Source organism: Falco biarmicus, chromosome 20 (genome assembly GCF_023638135.1).
Source record: "Falco biarmicus isolate bFalBia1 chromosome 20, bFalBia1.pri, whole genome shotgun sequence".
NCBI classification, from domain to species: Eukaryota; Metazoa; Chordata; class Aves; order Falconiformes; family Falconidae; genus Falco; species Falco biarmicus.
Genome location: NC_079307.1, coordinates 223018 through 242229, shown reverse-complemented (window position 1 = coordinate 242229; position 19212 = coordinate 223018). Strand labels below are relative to the sequence as shown.

The window sequence follows — 19212 nt, the reverse complement described above, 5'->3', positions numbered from 1 at the left end:
GGGTGGCGACTTGCTCCAAGTCCAGGTGGAGGAGGAGGGGGGGGCTTTCTGTCCTTGCTGCAGGGTGGGGGGAGGGCAGTAAGGTCCCCCGTGGGGTACCACACAGCTGGAGGGGTTTCCCCAAGCAGCAAGTGTGTCTCGGGCAAGGGTATTTTATCTGGGCAGGTTGCAACGGGTGTGTGGCCTGAAACACTGCTCGTCTCTTCCCGTGGGACCCGTTCCTCGGCCGTTGGGGCAGGGCTGAGGAAACTGGGGCAGCAGGTTTTCCGCTTGTGCCCCGCAGTCCTCGCGTGCTCGTCGTCCTTGAATACCGACTGCTGTCTCTCTTCCCACCCCGGGGGTGGGCTGAGTCCCCTTGGTGAGGGGCTCTGCGTGCCACAGAGGTGTGCCCGGGGTGCTGCGAGCAGCCTGACGTGCTGCAGGACACTCCTGTGGGAAGTCCCGGCGCTGGCGAGAGGGAGCGATGCTATTAGGGAAGCTGGAATCCCTCCAGCTACTCTGATGGTATCATGTTTGTTCCCTCAGTGTTTGCCAAAAGCACCCTTATTTATTTCATCAGCTAAATGCTGAAAACCAGATGCCTGACTTCCATCAAGGCATTTAATGATGATGATCATTGCTTCCTCTAATGCAGTGTCTTCTAGTGAGGGACGATGCCAAAGCGGCGCACAGCTGTTGACCGATGGGTGCCTGTCTGTTTGCTCCAGTATTTTAGGGTACTTATCTATTTTTGTGCTAGCGCTCCTTTTTTCTTTTTTTTTTCCTTTTTTTTTTTTTTTTTTTTTTTTGCTGAGTTGCAGGAAGTGCTGAGGTGGAACGTGGCAGCTGTTCAATAGCATGCAGGAGCCTGGTGAGGCAGATGAGCTCAGGGAGCGAGGAGAACCTCCTGCTCCTCCGTAGTGCTGCAGAATGCCTCGTGCGTGCTAAAAACGTGGTCTCTGCATCCGCTTGGAAGCAGCATGAGGATGCTGCTGCTCTTTCCTAACTAAGCTATGAGTAAATAGCACCGATGAGGCTGCACAAGCAGTTTTTGGCAGAGCTGGGATGAAAGATGTTTGCCTTGGAGGTTTGTTTGTGGTGCAGAGGCACGTTTTTCCTTTTCTTGGAATGGGCTGGCCAAGCTGAGCTTCAGAGGACGCTAGGTAGGAGACAGACGTTAGGCATGGCACAGGAAGGCTGCTCAGCCCTTCTGCTCACACAGGAGTGTTCCTGAACCTTCTGAACTGCTCCATCAATTCAGAACGTGGCTCGAGAACTTCACTTGGACAAGCCAAGTTGCTTTGTTTTGTCTGGTGGCTTCACCTGGAAGGTGGGAGCAGCGTCGTGTCCTCACATCCCGGCGTGTTTCGGGATGTTGGGACAGGCAGAGGCACTTCGGTAGCGCTGTTCTGGAAGGTGTCAGGAGACCTTTCAGCCCCCACCATCCTATAGAAAACATATGTGATTGTTAGATTGAACTGTGGCGTTGCTTTCCTTCTGGGAAGAGCTATGTAACTTCTGGAAGTATGTTAAGATTATTTTTTTTTTCAGAGACAAGAATTTCAGTATTGCTTTGATATTTATTGAACAAAATGTTGACACAACACACCAGGCTACTCAGATTTGTTTTAACTTGCAGTTTAGACTTCAAAAAAAACCCAAAAACCAACTATGAAATGAATTAGCAAATTATTTTGATCGCTTTGTTCATTTTCCAGCAAGAAAGCTACCCACCTGGAAAATACTGACTAGCTGCAGGCAGGAGCAGAATTTATTACCTGAGATAAATGGATCTGGGATAAAAGTCCTCTTTATTTTTTCATTTTAGCTGCAAAGGGTGATATGCTTCTGTTCTGTTCTTTGTGCTGAAGATCAAATAAGAAGGAACTTTGCATAGGTGTGCCGGTGCCTTTCAAGGAAAAGTTTAGTCCCCCACCCCAACCTTTGCCTCCTGAAGAAGCAACACCTCGGACCTTTGATGAGAGCAATATTTAACGTTCCTTTTGCAATAACGCTGGGGTGACTCTGAACCCCAGGACTGGCACTCTCCTTCTGTTTTCGGTTCCATGCGCGCAGTCTCTGATCTCTCTACCTTGGCCCCGTTTTATTCTTTTTTTCATTCCTTTCCCCATTTCTCTCGTGAAGATGGCTTTGTGGAACAAGCGTTGTTTGGTTTTCCTGAAGGTCCTTAGAGGGCGGCTGGCGGATCTGGTATGCAGGGTGTCAGCGACATTCAATGAACACACTCAGATCATTGTAAATCCCTATTTACACACAATAAACATAAGGACATAAAATATAGAGGGAAGAATACATTATTGATCACAGCAATGGCGCGTAACGTCCTTTGAAAGGCAGGTGGTGCACCCCCATCCATCCGCGCTCCTAGTGCGGATAGGTCTTGCTCCTTGGAAAGCCCCTGGCTCAGCACAGGGAGGGGGTGGGCAGACCCCCGTGAACGGTGGGTGACACCCCGATGTTATTAGAAGATATTTGGAGATTGAATAACGAAGCGGGGTGTTTCTCTGGGTGACCTGGTGCCCTACCTGTTGAGCATTTTTGGATTTTTGTTAAGCAGGCAAACGCTTGAGAGAAGATTCCTTACAAATGGGGGCAGAGCGTTCCAATCTCGTTGGCTTTCCCTCCGAGAGCAGGTGGATCCCCCCCATTGTAAGGATGTAGCAAAAGGAGCGTTTTGCGTGCAGGATGCCCCGGGTGCATCTATAGGCGAGCAAAACTGAAGCGTGGAGCAAGGTCAGTGAGCTATTTCTGGTGTGCACAGGCAGAGAGGGTCAGCAGTGGCTGAGAAGGATGGTTTGCAAGCCCTAACGATGCTCTCCTGGTTGTAAGGAGTATGAGTTCCAAGACCAAGCATGCGGTGCTTTTTTCTGCATTTAAGGGGTCTGTTTGGGATTTTTTTGTTGTTGTTTGGTTTGGTTTTTTAATGGTCATTTAAAATGCTTTCCATCTGAGGTGCCTTATCAGCAGCACTGGCCTGGTACTTGCGTTGCAGCGATGAAGAACGATGTTTTGATGGTTGCTGAACTTGTAGCTGATGATTTCTTCTCAACAGCAGGCACTGTCCCTAATCTCCCGTGCAACACATGAAATTCATTCCCTTGTTTTATCTCTGGCTGAGGTTGCAGGGAAGCGAGGTCCTTGAGGCTTGACAGGCGATTGGGATAGGTTTTGTTTGGTTTAAATGAACGGAGAGTTCAAACCCAGACAGGTAATGGAGCAGTTCCCCTCCCCTTGTTTGCTTTTAGGGGATTGCAGACCTTGCTGCTCCTCACAGTGTTGGCTCGGAGGCCAGCTGCCGGGGTCATAAGAATTTCAAGGTACAGCTGCGGTAACAGAAAGAGCATCTTTGTGCAAACTGGATAACTTGAATCGGCACATGGGGAAAACTCCCCGCCCTGAGCCACCTCTCACCTCAGATCTGAGCTGTTTGCTCACTCGTGTGAACTCTGCAGTGAAAACATATTAAAGTTCCCTTTTCTTGCGGCTTTTTTCCTCCAGGTATTTAATCTTAGTTTACAGATGAAATGTGCAGTGGAGAAAAAGATGCTAATCACACAGTTGCTGCACTCTGCTCCAGCCACTGAAAAATTTATTACCATCTGTCCTGGATTGGACAGGGCTGTGAGCATCAAGACGTTAACATCTTTGAAGCAGCGGCAGATAGAGTTGGCGTTGCAACAGGGCACGGCATCGAGTCCGCAGGGGCCGTGCGAGGAGGTTGGTACGGGAGGGGTGCACGTTGCAGTCTGCTCTTTACTAAGGTCAGAGGCAAGAAAAACCTGTGTTGTGCTCAACACTCCCGTCACCTGGCTGGGAGTGTCATCTCAGCAACTTTCTGGTGTTTTATAGCAAGGGGGGGGGTTCTCTTTTTTGTCAACCATTTAACTAGTCTGCTCTTCCCACTCTTGTTTTTTTGGCCAGGGATTGAGGTAGCTGTCGCTGTTAGTGTCCTGGATGCATCTTGATGTACATCCCCGATGGGTTCCTTCCCTAGCTGTAAGGGGGAGCACGTGGCTTTATAGAGTCAGGTTCTGCCAGGCTTTTACGAAACCAGAGCAGAAGGCGAGGTCAGAAATCAGACAAGGAGTGGGATTTCTCCAGCTCCTGAAGAAAGCTGTTTGGCCACGCGGCTTTCCGAGTGTGTCGTGATATCGAACTGCCTTGGATGCGCGGAGTGGTTTGGTTTTTACCCTGTCTCTGCCCTCAGTGTATTGTTGGACTTAGAGTTCAGAATTACTCAGACTACAGCTCCCGTGATGCATCTTACATCCATGGTTGGGGCTTGGCTTTTTGCAGGAGCTGTGGTTCTCCCCGGCTAGCTCCTCCTGCAGCCGTTCCTTCCTTCCAAATCCAGCAGGCCCAGCTGGAGCTTGAAGCATGCAACGGTTTCATCAAGTACCTCTCCTGCGGCTGTGTTGGCATATGCCTGTGTTTCTTCTTTGGAAAAAAAAAAAAAAAAAAAAAAAAGAACTTTAGACTATTTTTTTTTAACAAAACCTCCACACCTTGAAAAAACAAAAATTGCTGAGCAAGGAAATAATTGTCAGCGGCGCAAGGAGTGCTTGTGTGTCTTCCGCAGCAATTAGCAAACCTGAGCGCAGGCTTGGCTGTCTTTCCAATTAAACTCTGGCAAGCTGGAATACATGAGGTGATAACGAAGCAGAGAGTTTTGGAGCTACTCTGCTTGCTATTTTGAGGATATGGGAGCTTTAGGCTCTCTGGCTGAAAGAGCCACTGAAAGTAATGGGCTGGACAATCTCACCCCATTACTTTTAATGGGATTGAGAGCGCGTGCGCGCGGGAGCAGCGCACTGACACTGGGGGAAGCAGGGGAGCTGTTTTCACGTATCATTCACGTTATGGCCAACACTGGGAAAGTGCCCCCCTGGCAGTGGAAGCCAAGCTGCTTGCAGTAAGTTACAGGGTTTGGCAGCAGATAGGAGGAGGAGTAGCAGGGAAGATGCATAAAGGCAGGTACTGGCATCTGCTGTGAGCTGGGGCTTAATGTGGTCAAGGCATGTCATGGGGAGAGGGACAGCGGTACGGGAGGGGTCCCTGGGCATGCTTTGGGCCACGAAAGGGCACGAGCAGGTTGCCAAGTCCTTCCCTTACACTGATCTTCCCTGCTTTACCGTCCTACTTCTTGCCAGTGATCATTACACACTAGGATTTTTTTATTTTTTTTTTTTTTTTGGCTGAAGCCGGTGAGCACCGCTAGCAAAGTATTTGCAGTGCAAAGATCCAGCCAGCAGGACCAGTTGCAGAAATCATGCAGTTTCAGGTCGATCAGGAAGCCAATAACGCTCTAGAAAGGGAGCGGGCATGGTCATGAGGCAAAGTAAATATTGCAGGATTAAAGATTCAGGCTGAATGCCCCAACCTGCAGCTGGTGTCACGGATGCTCAGCATCTTCTCTGGACCCAGGCGAGGTGACCGGTGCAGACTCAGACAGAAGCAGCACAGCCTAGCAGTGGTCCTGGCAGTCCGGGTGATGGATTTGGTTCTCGTGGTGGGACTGAATCTGCTACCGCTGGGACATTGAAGGAACGTGGTCCAGACAGGGCAGCAATCAGCCTCCTGCAGCCTGAAATTTGCCCACTCGCTTTCCTTTCTCTTACAACTGAGCGTGGCCAAAGCCCTGCCAGCGCACCGTAAAGCTTCAATAGCTCAATCAAAGCCACTTTCCTGCAGAAAGGGACGGAAATGTGATGATTAGATAATACCTTACATCTTGTGGCTTTCTCCCCTTGCCTGTCACTGGTGCCTTGTTCACTGGCGGAGGGTGGGACCTGTTCTCCTGCTGCCCCTTCCATCCAGGCACCATGTGCTCTTCCAGCAGGTTCTAACAGAAGGGAAAGAGTAGGGACTGCAGCGAACGTGCCTCCAACTGCAATTAATCTGGAATTCCTGGTCCTTTGGCCGAGTTATTCATCCATGCCAGTTTGGTAAGGCCACCATAAGTGAGGTTCCCCAAGCTATTCAGGTGCCTTGGCTCCTGTTCCGAGAGCTCCAGAGGAACGGAGATCCACCTGTGGGGCTGACCCAAGGTGATGTGTTCATGTCACTGGTCTCCTTCAGCTCAGGACCAGTGGGTGGCCCAAGACGAGATGGTGTAGCACGGACCAGTGCTGCACAGCAGGTCTCTGACCCCTCCTTCTCACCTCCTAAGTGGGAAGGCGGCTTAAAGAGTTTTCTGAAATTGCTGCGAGTTGGCAAGGAGGGGAAAAATAAAATAGAAGCTGAAGATCAGAAATTTTGAGAAGAAAAAAAACAAAACCAAACAAACAGCCTCGGATGTGGAAGAATTGCAGCATGCTGTGAGGTAACCGGCAAATACTATTTAATTATAAGATACACAGAAGTAACGGCGTTGACGAGGCTGGAGCGTGATTTCCCAGTAATAGAAGGACTGCGGGGTTCCCTGCCTCTGACTGTCGTGTCATCTTCAAGTGAGAGTGTGGATGCGCTTCGGTGCTTTCCCTGCCTTCTGCGGGGATGAAAGGGTCACGGCTGCTCCGTCTTGAAGGAGCCGGGGCAGTTGCCAAGGGTGCCCGGTATGGGAAGGGTTGGAGGAGCTGGGCAGTGGACTTCATGGGATTTGAGGCAGGAGGAGCTGATGGATGCGGGGCAGATGGGCTTGAAGCCAGTGACCGTGATCTCCTGGGTCGGGCAGAGGGTAACTGGGTTTGCTGTGTGTTTCCAAGGGTGGAAGTGGTTTGTGCTTTCCTGTAGCTGCCCATCTTTCTAGGCTTGAAAGCCGTTCTGGTGAAGCCACCCAGGGTGGCAGGTGTGAGAAGCCACTGTTGACCCAGAGCGCTGCAATAGGTGTGACCTTTACAGCGCTCTGCTTTTATTTTCGTTATTTTTTCTCTCCAGCGTGTCCAAAATCTATCAGGGCAGTATGGAGCCTTGCAGGGCTTATTGCAAGTGTTCCTGTAGCCACATTCTCCCAGTCGAGCAGAGGTATTATGGGGTGGCCTGGGTGGGGGGTGAGGCTGGTATGCCTCCTGCTCTATGCAGATCTCTAGACCTGCATGTAAATGTGGCTCTCTGTATGCCAGGGGAGCGCAAAATGTGTTATTTATTCCAACATGAGATGCTCTCACCAGGCTTCGGGATAATGTCGTGCTGTGTGTGTGGCTAATGTCGCTCGGATTGCAATGGGACATGCAGGGGTCCTACAGCAGGAGCGAGGAGCAGCGCAGTGCTTTTCAATGAAATGAGAAAGCCGGGTGTTTTGTGATGAAATCAGGTCTTTGGAGAAAACACTGTCTTCTTAAGGAATCCAAAGACATGGATCTCATCTCTTCCTCCCTGTCAGTTTTGTTTTGGTTGTTTTCATCCAGATTTTAGACCATCTTACAGACTGACAATCCTGCCTGGTGTGAAGGAGCACACCGTGATGCCCGTGCAATCACGGGAGGTGGAGCAGGGAGGCTTGACCCAGCTTAGGCTGGCCCAAGCCGTCTTCTGAACACCCTTGCAGCCCCCCTGTTTCATACGGACCCCATGTGCTGCGATATCTGGGGCTTTTCCAGCCTCTTGGGCATGTCCTCACAAAGGCATTTGGGTTCCCCGTGGAGCTCGTTTCATCAAGTGTGATGAGAGAGGTGCTGAGGAAAGGTGTGATGGGTTTCATACGTGTCCTTCACCCTTTCCTTTCTGCTAGGGTGGTGGTGTTTTTCTACTGTATGGAGTTGAATACACAGCTCCTGGGTTTTGGGGGGGTAGAAGAGGAAGAAAACAGCTGGAGGAACAAGTGATGCGGCATCGGTGCCACTGCAGAGCTTGTCAGGCAGCTCCCCAAGTGACTGGGGTCTGAGCTGACAAGCAAGCGGGGGCGGGGGGTGACGGACAGCCTGGGGCCATCCGAACCCTCGACTGGCCAGGGGATTGCCTGGGGGAGGCAGAGTGGACAGACAGGGCAAGGGACAGGGCTCAAAGTGCCTGTTAGCCTCTCCTGCCCTTGCTGTTCGTGTCCCAGCGGACACGAGGTGCTCTGTAGAGTACATGTGGGTCACATCAGCTGGTGCAATGCATCCGCTGGAGTGCGACCCAGACAGATGTGCCGGTGGCCTGGTTGTCCCCCCCAGTATCCCTGGCTGCTCTGCCGACTCCTCTGCATCAGCGAGTGCGGTCTCACCAGTGCGCATCTCCTGCTTGGTAGGACGATGCGGCTGGTGATGAGTCTGTCAGGTTCGGGGGCTGACCTGGGGGAGTGACAAGGAGAGGCAGGGGATGCGTGGGAAGGTATTGGCGTGTTGCTGAAGTTTCTCTCGCAGCCTTCTTCCTGACCTTCCTGCAGCGCCGTGCTGCCTCAAAACAAGAGATGCGTTTTGTGGCTGGAATGGAGCAGCACGTACAATGGGCTGTAGTCAAAAGCAGATTAAATCCTCGGGAAGTCCTTGAAGTGCAGGTCAAACCCCCCAGCGAGGTGAATTGGCCGTAGCCCCACCAAACAATCCACATGTCCTCCCAGGGAGGGTCTGAGCTCCAGGGCTGCGGCCGAGCTGAGGGGCTGAGCAAAGCGCGATGGAAGTGGCAGTGGGATGGCAGCTCCTGCAAAATGCCACAGAAATCACGTAAAGTGTGGGGGGGGGGAGGCTGGAGCTACGCCTGCGTGAGGCTGGGAAATGAAACGCTGACCCCGCAGGGGTGGAGGGGGCCGGGGTGTTGCAGGTGGTGGGCTGAGCATCTCTTCTTGGCGAAGCCTTTGGAAGCAGCACGTGGAGGGAGCAAGCGGGAACCCAGGTGTGCGATACTGCCCGAGGGGCTGGGGCTGTGGGCAGCCTTCGCCGATGCCTCTGGGGGGGTTTGGTGAGATGATGCGGATGTCTCCAGCTGCACCGGTTATCTGACCAGCAGAGCTCGAGCAGTGCGAACAGGAGTTCAGGTGTTATCGCTAGTGGTAAGGAAAGCGGACTCTTGTTCCTATCTAAGCTTTTCTTTGTTTTTCTTTCAAATAAAACAAATGCTGGGTGAAAGTTAGGACTTGTACAACAGGAAAAACATGAAAAATACTTTCTCCTGCATGTGAGGTGTGGTTAAGCTGCAGAACCTGCTGCCCCAAGACCAAAGCAAAGCATTTCAAATGATTTGACTAATGTAAACGTGTACCTGTGCATGCAAAGGTGTGAAAGCTGTTCATTCAAAACGGTTCACGTACTTATGGCCGCCTTACTCTGGGGTAAATAGGGGTTTTTTTCCTACAGCAGCTCCTTCAGGGAGAAGTTAAAAAAAAAAAAAAAGAGAGAGAAAATATAAAAAACCCGAAGAATGACTAGATTTGAGTTTTGTAAGGATTCTTCTTCACTTGCTGGATGCTCCCCAAACAGGACATTGTTGTAAGAGGTTCAGAAAAGGTACCTCGGCTGTAGAGGGTTGGGGAGGAGGGTGGGGAATATAGACAAATTCAGGGTACTGAACGTGGGGACTAAAGCCGCTGTGTTGCTGATAGAGGGAAGAAAAAAAAAAAAAAAGCTCTTCAAAAAGCTTCAGTGCTGAGTTACAACTTGGAGGTGTCTCTTTTCCCTTCATTAGGCAGGGAACACAGGGAAATAATTCTCTTTGCTCGGCAGCATGAATCCCTGTCTTTCCCCTTCTGCCGGTTGTGTTTCCCGCTAAGAAGCAACTTTTAATTGTCTGGTAGCAGGGCAGGGCTCGTTCCTGGGTTTCTCCAGTCTTCCCCTTGAAGCTTTTTGTGCCAGTGCCTTTCGAGGCACCTCGGAGAGCTGGCTGCCAGCGTACTGCGGTATTCCGAGGGATGTGCCTGTCCAAAGCTGTTTGTCCCAGAGAACCCCCTCCTGGGGGACGGCTGGCTCTGGGATTTTTTTCACTGAGCTGAAACAGACTCAATGAAAATCAGCATACTCAAGTTTTCCTGTTATTTTCCATTTGTGGGGTGGGTTTTTTTTTTGTTTGTGTGTTTGTTGGGTGTTTTTTTTTTTAACCCAAAAGGATGTTTGGTAGAAGTTTTAAGGGCCCTGCAGACTTGCACTCTTCAGCACCAGAAATTCCCCTTAGGGAACGCAGCGATAGGGCTGGCTTGTTTTGGTGATGCTGCTGTGTCCGAGCTGCAGATCCGTGCCTTCTCCAGCAATGTTTTAGGTCTTAACAGAGGTTTAAATTTCATGGAATTTTCCTTTGGCGTGCAAAGCTGAGCTGTCCTCTCCATGGTGGTGGTTACCCCGTGCAGTGGCAGGAGAGGAGCCTGTGCCATCCCAAAATCTCCAGCCAGAACTGGCTCCAGCTCGGGGGCCCTGGTTTCTGCAAATTCTGCTGTACGTGCCTTCTCCCTTGAACACGAACGGGGCTTCCAGGTCTGCGGACCGTCAGAGAATAGCCCTTTCGCACAGTTGAGTTTTACATCTCGGAGCAATGAGCTGGCAAACACCTCTGCTCCATCTGTTTTCCTTCGTTGATGGATTCTTTAAAGTCAGATTGTGGTCCCACAGGGACACACTCAACTAATCCTCTGCTTTTAAGATTTTATTTGTGCAATAAATGGATGACAAGGTGGTTTGCAAGTACATAACACAATAAATGGGTTTATAAATGCAACTTTTCTGCAGAGCACTATAGAATAAAATATAATATCACTACAGCATTTAACACTGATCTCTGATTCATTCATATTTCAAACAGTAATGTGCCCATTTTCTCATCTGGGAAGCCGGGTAGGTTTTTTAATACATTTTTATAAATTAACCAGGCACAGATTTAATAATAACTTGCATTTGTATAGCTCTTTCGTCTCTGAGGATCTCAGCTTGGTCGGCAGACTTAACGGCGTAATATCGAAATGAGGTGTCGGAGGATCCATTTGCTCTCTGCTGAAATGCAGCGGTAGTTTGGATTGCTCGGCAGCGCTCGCGGATGCAAAGGGCGTTGAGGGAGGAAGCTGGAATCCAGCAGAAGGAGAACTTGGAGGGGAAGGATGCGCTTGCCTGATGGGTGCTAATATCCCCCTGGAGAAGAGATCACAGGGATGCTTGAGGAAATCTCTGTGAGACAAGCGAGGTGGTTACTGGGCCTGGAAACCAGGCTGTTGAAGAAACAAAGAAGAAAATGCGCCTTCACACGTTTCTTCTAACTTTTGGGATGCAGCGTTACTAGGAAGGGTGAAGCCAAGAACATGGAAAGACTTGGGAGACTGGGCTTTTCCGTCCGTAATGTGCTTTAGCAAGATACCCAACAGCAAGCAACTTTATCCATCGGAACAGCAAACCTCTAAGTTTTGCTAAGGTTAATCGTAAAATAAGATTTCTCAAAGTGACCAAAACCTCTTGCATTTGGTGAGGTGGGACCTTCTGGTGCCACCCAAGCTGGCCAGCTTAAAGCAGGAGGGGTTGAGCTTCTTTCCTTGGAGACTTCCATGCTCTTTCAAGATCTCCCACAAAAAACTCTTTGCTTCTGAGTTCCCCAAGTGAGATGGGTTTTTTTCCAACCCTCTGTCCTTCCCAGTCACTGTGGTTTGGTGTCACTTAACACAAGGACATCTGGTGTGGAGGACACCTATTCCCTATCCCGGCAAGGAAAAGTTTAGAATGAAGCTCATGCATGTAACGTGCAATTGGAAAAAATACTTACAGATAGCAAATTGCCCTCTCTGTAGAAGGAAAACATGAGAAAATAGAAACGTGATATTTATGTTAATACAAAGTTTTTAAAATTTAATTTAAGAGACCAGCTGTTTGTGCTTCTCTTATACGAGCTTAATTGGTATATAATAGCATAGTTAATTAAATACAAATCAATAGTTTAAAACAGCTAATTGATATTTAATATGTACGGGAAAATATAACTTACTTGTAATATAATTAACTCAATATTAAATAAGCAATGGAATTGCAATTATGCCTTTACAATGATTATAAAGTTTATCGTTCTTTAATAAACTTGCAATTAGACAGGATGAGCTGAAAAATTATTAAACAGGTATTATTGGGCTATTAAACATTTATTATCATTCCTGGTGGAATACAGCTACACAATAGTACGCATTGTGATTGTGTTAATAAACCTTTATTACTGCTCTGCAGCTTTAGCCTTTACTGCACCGGTTGATCAGAAACCAGGTTCCCTCCCTGAGTTGCGGGTGGAGGAATTGCCTTGAAATTGAGTAAGGAAATCCCAGATGACGGGAGAAATAAGGAATTCTTTGTCTGATGGGTGTTGTTCTGCAAGTTTTGAGGAGAGTTAACGCAGGTACTTTTGAGCAAGTCGTAAACCTGGTTCTGCCATGTATTTTCCGAACAAGATACTTCAGCTCACCCTTCTTCACAGTGCTTGCAACGATAAACTTCATCTCGTTTCGCTCTGCTGGGAAAAATCAATTGCCATTGCAGGGAGACAGATGGGACTTGTTTTAGGGGTGGGGGACATGCATGGGTTAAACCATTCTGTTTTCAGTGGTATCTCAGCAGACCCCCTAAAGCCAAAACATTTAAAATGCTGGGTATCTGCTTAACTATTTTAGCTTTAGGTAGCCGCTAAAAGCCGTGGAGTGGTGAGACATCCTTAGGCGTCAGAGTCATCTTGAAGTATTTTACCTTTTAAAGGCACTCTCAAGTATTTAAAGGTGCCTTTAGCTATAAAGATTTTTGCATGTTCTCACAAATTTATGGTATGAATTATTATAATGCAGTGCTCTTGTTAGCTCCTTTCATCGTGGCATATCAAAGTGTTTTATAAGCATTAATTATAGTACCCCTCAGGGAGGCAAGTGGAAGATAGACACCCATGCCGGTGTGCGCTGATCCAGGCTCCAGATGGGTAATAACCCGGATCGCATCCGGATCAGGCTGCGTGGCTCAGCCCTGACCATCCCTCATCCTCTAAGGGTTAAGTTGTGCCTGGCACCTCCTGGGTAGCAAAGCCGGACCTCCTCCTTGGGAGCATCCCGAGCCGGACCTCCGAGTGGTGGGATGTTCATCCCCAGGTAGGCTGCGGTAGCGCTCCCTCCATCACTGCTTGGGTTCAGGATGCTCGTGGTGATGTCTGTGGTCCATAGAGAGCGCATCAGCCCCTGCCACGCCGGGTCTTGTGCGTTCGGGGGGAAAAGTCCAGCCAGCATCCGCCAACAGGTCTGTGTGCGTGTGCCGGGATGCGTGTCTGAATTCTGAGCTAGGAACAGTGGTTTGCTCGACCCTGCTGCCTTGTGTGACGCTCATCTAATTGTGCTGGTTTAATTACGCTTTGATACCTCGGTGCTTATTGAAGGCTCGATAGGAATCGATGCCGTTTTGCTTTCCTATCAATAAAGGCATAAACGCCTGTGGCTGGCGCCGCGGGCTCTGGGTAGCTGGCCCCGGAGGCTATTGGCAGGTTCATGGCTCTCCAGCCACATGCTTGAGGAGTGTCCGTTTCCACAGGCGTTGCACAATCCTTGATGGAAACCCCGCTTGAGGTTCGGCAAGGTCCTCCTGATGCTGGCCATCGGAGTGCTGAGGGAGGCGACCTGCGCTGACCGTCCTTCAGCCCGAGCCGAGCGGCAGTCGGGAGCAGCCGAAGCATCTAACGCTCTGCAAGTCAGCGCCTTGCTGGGGGTGTCTGCGGTTGTGGTCGATTGTGTCGCCTCCATCCTGCAGAGCAAGAGGGCTGGTTTCCACCTTCACGTCAGAGGTGGGAGAAGGTTGCTCTTTACCTCTTCCTGTTAATTAGGCCTCTTGATTCAAGAAACCACTGAGGATGCAGATAGTTGATTCATCTGCCCTGAATTGTCTAAACTTCAGGCATCTCCATCTGAATCAGTCGCTACCTCTTATGGCCAACAAGAGTTACAGGCACCCCAAAGTCCTCTCAGGTAGGTGAAGTGAGTCACTTTCTGGAGATGCCGATTTCTCTCTGGGGCATTGCCTGAGGTAGCAGTGTGGATTTAGGGGAGCAATTAAATTTCAGCTCATTCTAAGCATCTCAAGAGACTTACTTTTGTCTGAGCATCAGCTTCAGCGGGATTATGTGTGTAATTTTTGGTTAGATGCTGATGTCCTCCCAAGTGGGAGCCTCAGGACCAGGAACTGTTGGTCCTTAGCGAGGTGGAGCCCTGCTTGACGTTAAAAGTGCTTGAACTAGTCTTGCGTGTACCCTGAGTGTCCTGGGGTCAAAAGAAGTATGGTTTTTCTGGGTTCAGGCTCTGATTCTACCTCACACTGTGAGCAAGAGGAGGCTGCTAACCCCTCTGCTGGGATGCCATGGCAGCTCGCAGTGTTAGGGAGGGATACCCTCGTATCTGGGTATATACCCACGAAAATCTGGGAGTCTTCCCTGCACATCACACTGCACTGAGCAACTTTCCTCTTCCTCTGGACCCAATCCAGCTCTGCAATTCAAACCCACGTTTGCATCATGGCGCTAAAAGCCAAGGCTGCCAGGCAGTGCTCGCTCTGCTCTAAAGCTGTCGCTGCGCTCCCAAGTCTCCTGCTTTGCTGCCTCTTGCGGGTGGCACAACTTCGTGACACTCCCGAGTGCTCCTTCCTTGGCAGAGAGGGGCTCTAAAGAGTTCGCAGCCACATTAAGTAAACATCAAAGGGGCTTTGATCAGCAGGGCTCTGCAGAGCACAGAAGCCCCCGAGGAGCTCTGCAGGTCCACAGGCAGCATCGGGGACACGGTACCTTAATTTTCTCCACTGTGACACAGGAGAATTTATTTGAAGAACCAGAGCTTTTTGCTGCTCTGAGATGCACGCAGGGAGAGCATGCACGCGCACAGCCTGCTTCTGGAAAAAAATCCATGTTCAGATCTCTCCCTGTTTGTTCCCGATAGTGAGAAAGCACCATTAAGAAATCAAGGCATCAAAGGCACGCGTGTCCTCGGTCTGGGGCACTTCGCTGCTTGTAGGGTCACTTGCTTGCTTCTAAAGAGCAAGATGCCTCAAGCCAGACTTATCTTCCCTTCTGAGGGCTGTTTCCCATTTTACTTTGCTGCCCGCTAAGGGAGAAAGGGATTAAAGAGCCCACGTTGTGGCAACGCGCTGACGTGGAGGAAGATGCGGCTCGTTCCCTCTGCGGAGTGCTTAAGAAACGGGTGAGGGAGGGGATGGCGACCCTCCTGTCTCTAGATACACGTGGCTAAAAAGCAGCTGGAAGCGGTTGGTTTGGGACCCCCAGCAAAGCTCAGCTCCGTGAGGCTGACCAAAGACTTCGGTTACATGCTTTACCTGAACGGTGTAACCGGCAGGATTCGCTCCCTGCAGCATCCCGTGTGCTTGCTCTTGTCCCCAGCCTAGTCCTCTAACATCGTTCTCTCTTCTCTTGCAGAACTGGGGCTCCCGGGAAGAGGATGCTGCCTAGTACTGGGGTTCATGTACAAGGAGAAGTACCGCAGGATGACTGAAGGTGAGCAGTTCCCTCGCCTTCTGTTCTTCCTTCCTCTTCAGCCGTCTCATTGCAAGGGATGCGGATGCGCCGCTGCTAGGAACGTGCTAGGTTCTTGTTCACACCAAGGAGAAAATCCTGTTTCCCCTTTGATCTCTGAACATCTTAGCGGGTATGGATGTGGGAAGCCTATTGCACGAAGCCGCAAGAGAAGAGCGGGAGCTTAGTAGTTCCCACGCATCCAAAATCCACTGTCTTTTCCGAAGGAAAGGATGTGTCACACGGGAAGCGCTTCCAGCAATTGCTGCATCCAGTCTTTTTATTCTAGTTGGGTGGTGGTGCCTCACCGTGGCACCTTCAGAGACCCAGTTGCCTTTGCAGCCCTCGGAGGTGGCATTCCATTGCTCATCAAGCCTCTGCGCTCTGGCAGAGATCTTGCTAGAATTTCCCTGTTCTGTATTCTAGTCATCCCACAAGTACTTTATGAGCATTGATTAATCCATATAAATATCATAAATAATTATGAAGCGTAATAACTAAACAAAAACTATTTATGCTTGGAAGAATTGGCACCCTTACTTCTGGTAGCTTCGTTGCTTGGCTTCTTTTTCTGAAGCAAACCCTGGTGCGGCACATCTCTGCTTAACGCTGGATGAAAGAAGGATTAAAGATTGCAGAATCCTGCGGGATGGAGGGGTCTTGAGGATGTGTCAAGGAGAGTTTGGCCGCCCTGAGCTGCAAACTTGAGCCAAACGTGGATTGGGGGGGTGGGGGGGGGGTGGGCTTTGATTGGAAATTCTTTGGACAAAGGGTGCGCTCGCTTGCTTCGTTGCGCTGCCTTTGGCTTGTGTGGGCTGGTGTGTGGCCGTGGGGGTGTCTGCCCCTGCAGGAAGCCTTGTCTTGACAAGAGTAAGAGTTGCGTTAGCTTTCATGGGGTAAAACTCTGGTGGAGACCAGTTTATGGCTCAAAAATCAGTTAGAAGATCAAAGGTTCCTTCAGTTTCCCAGGAGCCCTGATTCCGAGCTGATAACATGGAGGAAAGTACTTCACAAGCCTTCACCTTGTGCTTGTTAATTATCACGTGCTTTTTAAACATTGATTAGAGTGTGTTTTTAACAGGAAGGGGTTGCCCTTTGGGAGAAGGGATGGCAGAGTCTCCTCCGACTGCTGTGAAAAGGTGCAGTCCCTCTCGGTGCCTCCCTGTCCCTCAATCCTCTCGGAGAGGCTGCCTGCGGCTGTGCTCAGACGGGCAGGAGCACCCTGGGGATGCTCCCAGGGTGCCCGAGAGCTTGGCAGGACCACGGGCACACCTGGGCATCCCGCCGATCCTTGGGGATCGTTCACAGAAGCTCCTGTTCCCCCCCTGTTGGATTCAAAGCCTGCGTCCGCCTCCCAAGTGAGCTCCCTTTTCAGGTGGAACATGGCTTTGTGTGGAAAACAAAGAATCATGAAAGGGCAAAAGGAAAAGCTTTTGTGTGGGAAAGGGAACAAAGTGTGCCTGCCTGGCGCTGTGCAGCCAGCAAGTTTCTGGCCCCTGCAGGACCATTATGTTTAAAGGTACAATCTGCCAAAAAACAAAGCCGGGGGATTTCCATGGCTACGGAGACTCTAGGACTTGTGTTCTCACTAGAGGCGGTTCTGGATGACAATTGCAAGCTTCCAGTTTGGGAGGTTTTGGTGGGTTTCAGTGCAAAGCCATGGAGGGCAGATGTCTAGTCACCTACAGAAGCACAGCAAAGGTGTTTCCTACCCAAAGTGCCTGAGCCAGGCTCTTGGGGCCGGCTCCCTCGCAGGGATAAGGAAAAAAACAGCTTCCCTTTTGTGTTTTTGCCAAGTGAGAGGTTTTCCTCTTTTTATTGCGTGATGGTGCTAATGAATAGCCCTATTAATAATTACAGGGTAGCTGAAGGATCTGAAAGCAGAGGTAGGCAGTGGGGCAATGGGATAATTATGAGGTGTGGGGTCTCCATCGTACTGGAAATGGGTAATTACAGTGATCGTTAGAACCTTGCTCTCACTTAACGGAGTCATCTACAAAATGCACTGGGAGGTAGAGAAGCACGAGAGGACTTAGGCGGGGTCTCATCAGCGTGCAAGGATCGCTTCAGGGTGGGAAAGCGTTTCTCTCGGCTGTCCCCATGGAGAAGATCCAGGCTGGGCACTTGCAGACCAGCATGGCAACCTCTCGCAGCAGGGCAAAATAAATTTCGTAGCTTGTGGATGATCTGTGGCCATGCCCAGCGAGGGTCTTTGGTAGCATGATGTTCTTCATTTACCAACTGGCAAGTGATGGATGTCCGTTAATGCAACTCATTGCAGATGTGGGCTCTCCCGGCTGAGATGTCGAAGTGTCCGAGGACTTGTCTCTGTCAGTGCTGGTTATCACCTACCATTCCTTGTACCAACATCTGTCAGCCTGTGCCGTGAAAAAAAAAACGTCTGGGTGAGGTGCTGGTGTCCCTCCCAGCTGTAAGGCAACAGAGCAGTGTGGGTGGCTGCTGCTGGCACCGCTGGTGATGTGCAAAGCAAAACCAATGCGGGCACTCCCCTTGTGGCTGGCATTGCTGCGCTGCACGGGATGCAGCGGGCTCTTGCTGTGTTGGCACTGGGAAAAGTGCTGGAATTGGGCACGGTGTGGGGATGTGCATGGGCTGGGAGCGGGACGGCGCAGCTGCAGCATGGCTGCTGTACACAGATTCCTTTGCTGTGATTGACAAGTGCCTGGTCTGCGTGCTGGGATCGCTGTTCGGCGCGCGGCTGTGAGTTGTAGGCTGAAATGAAGCTGGTGACAGTTGTAGACAGAGGGAGAGAGAGGTAGGAGCTGTCTGTAATGACGGCCTTGCAATAAAGACGCTTTAGAGTTAATCCTCCACCATCTGTCTTCATTCTGCTAATAACCCGCTCAATCAGATGCTGCCGGCTGTTTGTTAACACTCAGAAACAGATACACACTCAGGGGGAGCGCGCTGTTTGCTGGTGAGGGGCCGGCTTCCCCTTGGGGACCAGCTCTCCCCTGACCACGGTGGTGGTTTCGTGGGGGCCACGGCTCGTGGACTGGCTGGCCCAAGGCACGTGCCGTGCAAGGAGGGCGATGCCGAGGGTGGCGGTGAGCTGAGCTACCCTCCTTTCCCCAGGGCTTGTGCTTCCCCGGCTCAAGGGCATTATGGAGTAGAAAGGTGGTGAACTCCATCCCTCAAGAACAAGGATCTTGAATTAATCTGAAAACTGGAGCTTGTGTTTTCTATTCCCTCTTCCCCTCCACGTTCAGTTCTCCTCCCCTCCCAAGGGAAGGCAAGGAGCGTGCTGTGAAATCTCTCCCAGCTCATCTATCGTGCATGGTCCCTGCCTGTCCCGAGCTGGGCTTGCTCCCCGGCAGATATTTAGATGTCGGTCCTGCTCCTGCTATTTTTCTTCTTCTCTCCTGCCTTTGTCTTCTTGCCAGATCTAACTCGAGTCATTAGCAAGCGTCACTGCAGCAATTATGGCACTTTTTGGCTGCCATTCATAAAGCTACTAACGGGAACGATTAAGCGCTGAGAGGTGTCAGCCTTCTCCTTCACCACCTGTTCCCACCAGCCGTCGGCTGCTGGAAGGTGCCTACAACCATCTCCCCGCGCGCAGGGTAGCGGAGCTCCCTTCCCTTTCCAGACGCTTTGCTGGCTCCCGTGTTCTCGCATGCCATGGGCAGGTGGCATCTACATGGGACAGAGCCAGTGCGTGGGGAGGGGAAGGGTGGGCTTCATCCTTGTGCCCAAGGTTGGGTGGTGACAGCAGCCACGGCTGGGAAAAGGGACAGGAGAAGGACTCAGTGCAGCAGCATCCTCCTGGACCAGCTAATGGTTAATGCTCTGTGCCCAAGGAAGGACAGGCTCCCCCTCTTCAGCTCCTTGCTTTCT

General features: G+C 50.5%; 1 protein-coding gene across 3 annotated transcripts in view; it reads left to right on the top strand.

The window, feature by feature from the left end:
• KIRREL3 (kirre like nephrin family adhesion molecule 3) overlaps positions 1-19212 on the top strand; it is a 339103-nt gene that overhangs the window by 200461 nt on the left and 119430 nt on the right. For 2 of the 3 annotated variants that reach the window (XM_056322805.1, XM_056322804.1), the window contains exon 2: positions 15259-15336. The exons of the other annotated variant lie outside the window; for it this stretch is intronic. In XM_056322805.1, coding sequence (XP_056178780.1) covers positions 15259-15336 — 78 coding nt within the window. The remainder of the gene's footprint in view (positions 1-15258; positions 15337-19212) is intronic. 3 annotated transcript variants of the gene reach the window in all.